This window comes from Peromyscus maniculatus, chromosome 2 (assembly GCF_049852395.1).
Source record: "Peromyscus maniculatus bairdii isolate BWxNUB_F1_BW_parent chromosome 2, HU_Pman_BW_mat_3.1, whole genome shotgun sequence".
Classification (NCBI taxonomy): domain Eukaryota; kingdom Metazoa; phylum Chordata; class Mammalia; order Rodentia; family Cricetidae; genus Peromyscus; species Peromyscus maniculatus.
In genome coordinates, this window is record NC_134853.1 from 65251552 (window position 1) to 65257551 (window position 6000).

Sequence of the window (6000 nt, forward strand, 5' to 3'; positions counted from 1 at the left end):
CCTTAGAAACGCCATTCTGCAGGAATCAGAAAAACAGGAGTTCACAGCCATAGCCAGCTACCCGGCCTTGACAGAGATAGCTATGGCCAGCCTTGAGAAAGATAACTGTGGTCGGCGGCCTTGAGAGAAAGACAGTTAAGTCAAATCAGGATATTTTATGGCTGGCCCCCTGGCCTTGAGAAATAAGCAGCTGGCCTGGACAAGGCCAAATCAGCCACACACATGACCCCAAGTTCACCCTGGCCTTCTTTGAAACAACCAATAGGGACCCTGTAACTATGCTTCTCGCTTCTGTAACCGCGCCTCTGCCCCTGGGATCCCATAAAAAGTCCCCCTTGCCCTAGGAAAGCGCGCAAGTCCTCCAAGAGACTTCGCCCCAGGTACCTGGTCTAAATAAACCCTCTTGCTTTTGCATCTGATCTGTGGTTTCGGTGTGTTCCTTGGGGTTGGGGTCTCTCCCGGAGAAAGATCTCAGCCGGGGGTCTTTCATTTGGTGGCCCGTACGGGGATTGAGACCCCTCCCTGGGACCACCGACCCACCATCAGGAGGTAAGCCGGCCGGCCTTGATTTATGTCATCCCTGTCCAGTCTGAGGGTTGTCTGTTTGTCTGAATGTTAAATGTTGTTTGTTTGTCTCCGCGCCTGCGTCTGATAATCTGTCTGTGTCAGTGGATCTGAAAGGGGGGACCGACGGGTCTGGACTTCGCCGCTGAACCCTGGGAGACGTCCTAGGGGAATCTGGGAACCTGGAAGACGTTCCACGGTTCATCTGAAGTGCCCTCTGTGGCACGGTCTGAAGACCCCTCTGGGGGCACGGTTTTTCTGGTTTTGCTTTCGGTTTGGAACCGAAGCCGCGCAGCGAGTGTTAGTCTTATTTATATTGGTCTGTCGTTTTTTTTTGTTTTCTGTTTAACCGTTCTCCTCCTAAAAGCAGCCATAGGACAGACTGTCATCACCCCCTTGAGCCTCATGCTTAAACACTGGTCAGACGTAAAGAAAGACACGAGCCAACAACAAAGGAGTCGTAATCAAAAAAAAAAAAAAAAAATAGATCACTCTTTGCGAGGCCGATTGGGTTAAAATGGATGTAGGATGGCCTCGTCAGGAAACCTTTAACCTCAGTCTTATTTCACAGGTGGAGGGAAAAGTTTTTGCTTCCAGTCCCCATGGCCACCCGGACCAGGTCCCATACATTGCCATGTGGAGACTCCTGACAACAGAACCTCCCCCATAGGTTAAGCCGTTTCTCTTCCCCTCAGCCCCCTGGCAGCAGCAGCGCTCGCGGAATCCCGGGGCCGAGGAAGCCAGATCGGCGGATCCCTCCCACTCCCTGTTCCTCCCTAACCCCACACCAGCAAGTCTTTTCCTCTCCCCGCAGGCCGCTGCTCCGGCGCAGGCGGGCGCGCGGGCAGGCTTGCAGGCGGGTGCGGGGAAAAGAGAACGCGCAGGCGGGCGCGCAGGCGGGCGCGCAGGCGGGGCTGCCGGGAAGCTAGGGCGCCGGGACGCCCCCTGCCCAGTCCCCGCAGGCCGTCAGCGGTGATGGCGGTGGCGGCGGCGGGTGCCGGAGCTCCCCACGCCTCCTCCCGTCCGCGCGGCCGCGGCGCGGTCGCGGGGGCCCGCGGCGGCGCAGGCGGGGCCAGAGGCGGGGCCGGCGACCAGCCGCCATGGAGCGCGGCAGCCCCCGGCGCGGCCGGCCGGGACCCGGGCGGCGGAGAGCCTGCGGCGGCAGCGCCCCACAGCCTCTCGCTCGGAGGGGCGGTGGATAGCGCGATGGGCGGCCGAGCGGCACAGTCGGCAGCGGCGGCGCAGGCGGACACGGGATGTGGCAGGGGCACGCAGGCGGGGCCGGGGATGGGGTCGGCGAGGGACCGCCCCCTGGCCGGCGACCCGCAGCGATGTGCCACGACCGGCTCCGGCCCAATATGGGGAAGGTGACTAGGGGGCGGCGTCACCCATGGACGCCGAGTCACCCCGCCCCGAGTGTTACAACCCCCCCGACAGCGCCGGAGGGACCGGCGGCTCCTGCAGCGGCCCCCAAACAGCGGAGGATGAGTTCCTGCTTCCTCCCCAATTGCCGGTCGCCTACGAGGAAGGCGGGACAAAGCAGCGAAGGTAGGGAACACCTACATCTCTGGCCAGTTGCTCTTAGCGGGTCTCCAGGGGCTCTAACCCCCTACCGATTCGGCTCAGGTTACCAGAAAGAGACGCCGGCAGCGCGTTTTTAAAAAAAGGACTTAGAGAGACACGGAGGGAGAGGAAAAACAAACAAAAAAAGTCCTGGCCACTGTAAGGTCTCAGGGACAGGTCAGAGAGGGAGTTAGGAAGTTAGGACGGGAGATCAAAAAAGGACACTGCTTGACAAAGACAAAGTGCTTACTGTAAACAGAGAGGACATTGGGCTCGTGACTGATCAAAAAAAGCCTCAAGGGTCTCGGAGACCTAAGCCAAGGGACCTCAATCTGGAAGATTGGGGAGGTCAAGGCCAGGAGACCCCCTCCCCCCGACCTAGGATAACTCTCAAGATTAGGGGGCAGCCAGTGACCTTCCTAGTGGACACCGGGGCTCAACATTCAGTCCTGACCCATACCGGAGGCTCTCTCAATGACCGCACAGCTTTGGTCCAGGGGGCCACAGGTAACAGGAGGTATCAAAGGACCACCGAGAAAAAGGTTCAGCTGACATCTGGACAGGACCCAAAGGGACCCCCCTACAAGTCCTAGCCCTTTAAACTGTTCGTGGACGAGAACTCAGGCTTTGCAAAAGGAATGCTGGTACAGAGACTGGGGCCATAAAAGCCCGGTAGCTGCAGGATGGCCCGGCCCCTGTCTGCGCGGGGTAGCCGCTATTGCTGTTTTGCTCAAGGATGCAGGGAAACTGACTTTGGGACAGCCATTAACTGTGTTATCCTCCCATGCGGTGAAAGCTCTGGTCCAGCAGCCCCCAGACCGAGTGATGTTCAGACCAGTTGTCTCCCTCAACCCCGCAACCCTGCTGCCTGGCTCACGGATGGGAGCAGCTTCCTCCAAGAAGGAGAACGGAGGGCCGGAGCAGCCGTCACCACCGAATCGGAGATAGTTTGGACCTCACCACTGCCACCTGGAACATCGGCCCAAAAGGCAGAGCTGATCGCGCTGACCCAGGCCCTCCGGATGGCAGAAGCCCGGAGGACCAGGAACTAACAAAAGAAAATGGGGGCGGAATGGAGCCCCGAGCGACAAGCTTACATCATAGATGGACAGAGGCCTTGCCTACCAAGAAAAAGACCGCTAACGTGGTAACCAAAAAACTCCTAGATGACATCTTTCCCAGGTATAGAATACCCCAGATATTGGGGTCAGACAATGGGCCCGCCTTCGTCTCCCAGGTAAGTCAGGAGGTGGCCAGGCTACGGGGGATCGATTGGAAACTTCATTGTGCATACAGCCCCCAGAGCTCAGGACAGGTAGAACGTACAAATAAAACCATTAAGGAGACTTTAACCAAATTAACGCTTGCAACTGGCACTAGAGATTGGGTGCTCCTACTCCCCCTAGCCCTTTACCGAGCCCGGAACACTCCTGGGCCTCATGGCCTAACCCCGTTCGAGATCATGTATGGGGCTCCCCCACCAATTGTAAATTTCCTTTACTCTGATATCTCCTCTTTTGCCACTAGCCCTCCAACTGATGCAAAAGACGGTGTATGGGGACTCTGTCTGGGTCCGACGCCATCAATCCAGGAACCTAGAGCCGAGGTTGACGGGACAGCGGCTTGGGTCCACACGTCACATGTAAAGACTGCCAAGGAACCCGACGAAGCTGAGGGCACCGAGACATCTAGTTCAACGCTCTCCAAACCCACTAAAGATAAGACTCACCCGGGGGTCCCCTTGATCCCCCTAATAGTCCTCCTAACATTGGGAGGGGCATCACCAGAGAGCCTGTTTCCCTGACGCTGGCCCTGTTACTGGAAAAAATTACCATAAACAAAATAGCTGCTGGATAGATACAAGACTGCAGCCCTTATGGAGACCGGCCAATTCAGACAGCTCCAAGTAGCCATGCTCAACAAAAATGATTTAAAAGATAATTCCAAAGGTCACCATGGTTTACGACCCTTGTCTCCACCATTATGGGCCCCCTAATCGTCCTCCTGCTCATTTTATTGTTTGGGTCATACATCCTCAATAAATTGGTGCAATTCATCAAGGATAAGGTTTCTGTTGCCCAGGTTTTGATCCTAACCAAACAATATCAGAGGCTCAGACAGTCAGAGATAGAGCTAACCCCTTATTCTCCATCCTAAAATGAAAGATTTCATTTGGTACAAAAGAAAATGGGGGAATGAAAGACCCCCGCTCCATTATGAGGACATGGGGCTTTGGGCCAATGAAATGCGCCCCCCCCCCCTATAACTTGGCCTTAGAAACGCCATTCTGCAGGAATCAGAAAAACAGGAGTTCACAGCCATAGCCAGCTACCCGGCCTTGACAGAGATAGCTATGGCCAGCCTTGAGAAAGATAACTGTGGTCGGCGGCCTTGAGAGAAAGACAGTTAAGTCAAATCAGGATATTTTATGGCTGGCCCCCTGGCCTTGAGAAATAAGCAGCTGGCCTGGACAAGGCCAAATCAGCCACACACATGACCCCAAGTTCACCCTGGCCTTCTTTGAAACAACCAATAGGGACCCTGTAACTATGCTTCTCGCTTCTGTAACCGCGCCTCTGCCCCTGGGATCCCATAAAAAGTCCCCCTTGCCCTAGGAAAGCGCGCAAGTCCTCCAAGAGACTTCGCCCCAGGTACCTGGTCTAAATAAACCCTCTTGCTTTTGCATCTGATCTGTGGTTTCGGTGTGTTCCTTGGGGTTGGGGTCTCTCCCGGAGAAAGATCTCAGCCGGGGGTCTTTCACTCATCTCCACCTTTGCCCCAGAGCTTTGCTCTGTAGAGCAATCAACAGGGGGCCACATTCTTATTTCTCAATCTCTCATGCCAGGACGACGGGAATTACAGAGCAGTCTAGAAAAAGAAACAGACGATTTCCCCAGTTTTGAAAGTTAAAAAAAAAAAAAAGCATCTTTACACAAGTTACTCTACATTTTTCACACTTTGCAGGAACTTCTGTCCCTGCCCACCAAACCCAAATGCCCTCCAGTCTTCCAGTCTAATATGCCCTGGGGGTCTGCCACAAACCCAGTGTTCCTAGGTTACCCAAATTAACATAAAAAAAGGAGGATAAAAAGGGGAGGAACGGCCCCCAACTGGTCTCGGCCTGAGTGGTTTTTTGTTTTGTTTTGTTTTGTTTTTTAACACCAACATGGAGAGCCTGAGAGCCTGCCTTGGGGACTACTCACCCTCCTGGAGCCAGGGACCCATGTAGCTGAGGATGTAGGTGGGGTCCAGAGTCTTCCTGACATAGTCTCTGAATGCTTGCAGATTCTGCCGCTGTTCAGCTGTCATTCTGTGGCTCCCCGCGAGCGATGAGCGCCCTGGCTCCCCAACAGCCGCCCAGGATGAGCACCGTGGGGACTTTCCAAGAAGGAAACCCGAGGGAAAAGCGGCCAGGACCGGCGACTGGAAATCGAAACTGTCTCGCGGCGCGGGGAGGGGCGGGGATCCAGTTTCGATTCTGATCCAGAGAGCCGCCGCCGCCAGTAGGGACCCAAACGCACCTTGGAAACCTCCTTGAAGTTCCAGCCTTGTTTTTGGAGTGGTGCGGTTTATAAAGTGCACACAGTTGAAGTGTACAGTTCAATGAATTTCGAAAAATGGAGACACCGGTTACCTCTTCCGCCAGATCAGCCGGGTCCTGCAGTAACCTCTGTTATAACTTTTTTAGGAAACTATCTCCTCTTTTCCAAAGTGGCCATACCAGTTTGCATCCCCACTGATAGAATTAAAGAACTAAAGTTGACCAACATTCCCTGGGTACGGATTGTCTTGTCTTTTTTCTTTCTTCTTTCTTTTTCTTTCTTTCTAACTTTGAAGCAAACTCGTAATTATTGTAGTTTTATTTTCCCATAT

The 6000-nt window shown here is 54.6% G+C and overlaps 2 protein-coding genes across 5 annotated transcripts in view; one reads left to right on the forward strand and one right to left on the reverse strand.

Annotated features, from left to right (window-relative positions):
- The window catches only part of Rigi (RNA sensor RIG-I), a 55806-nt gene extending 50092 nt beyond the window's left edge, over positions 1-5714 (reverse strand). The window contains exon 1 of one of the 3 annotated variants that reach the window (XM_076563468.1): positions 5331-5702. In XM_076563468.1, coding sequence (XP_076419583.1) covers positions 5331-5436 — 106 coding nt within the window. In that variant the 5' untranslated portion in view covers positions 5437-5702. Of the gene's footprint in view, positions 1-5330 lie in introns of all 3 variants that reach the window. The other 2 variants (XM_006975324.4, XM_076563469.1) reach the window with 2 other exon arrangements.
- Positions 1729-4817, forward strand: LOC143271616 (uncharacterized). 2 transcript variants are annotated; one of them, XM_076563471.1, is made up of 2 exons: positions 1729-2112; positions 2924-4817. In XM_076563471.1, the coding sequence occupies exons 1-2, from the start codon at positions 1955-1957 to the stop codon at positions 3177-3179; spliced, it is 414 nt and encodes a 137-aa protein (XP_076419586.1). In that variant the 5' UTR covers positions 1729-1954; the 3' UTR covers positions 3180-4817. The 2 variants fall into 2 exon arrangements, with proteins under 2 accessions (XP_076419586.1, XP_076419585.1); XM_076563470.1 differs by having other exon boundaries at positions 1731-2112; positions 3655-4817.
- Positions 5715-6000: the final 286 nt, after the last annotated feature.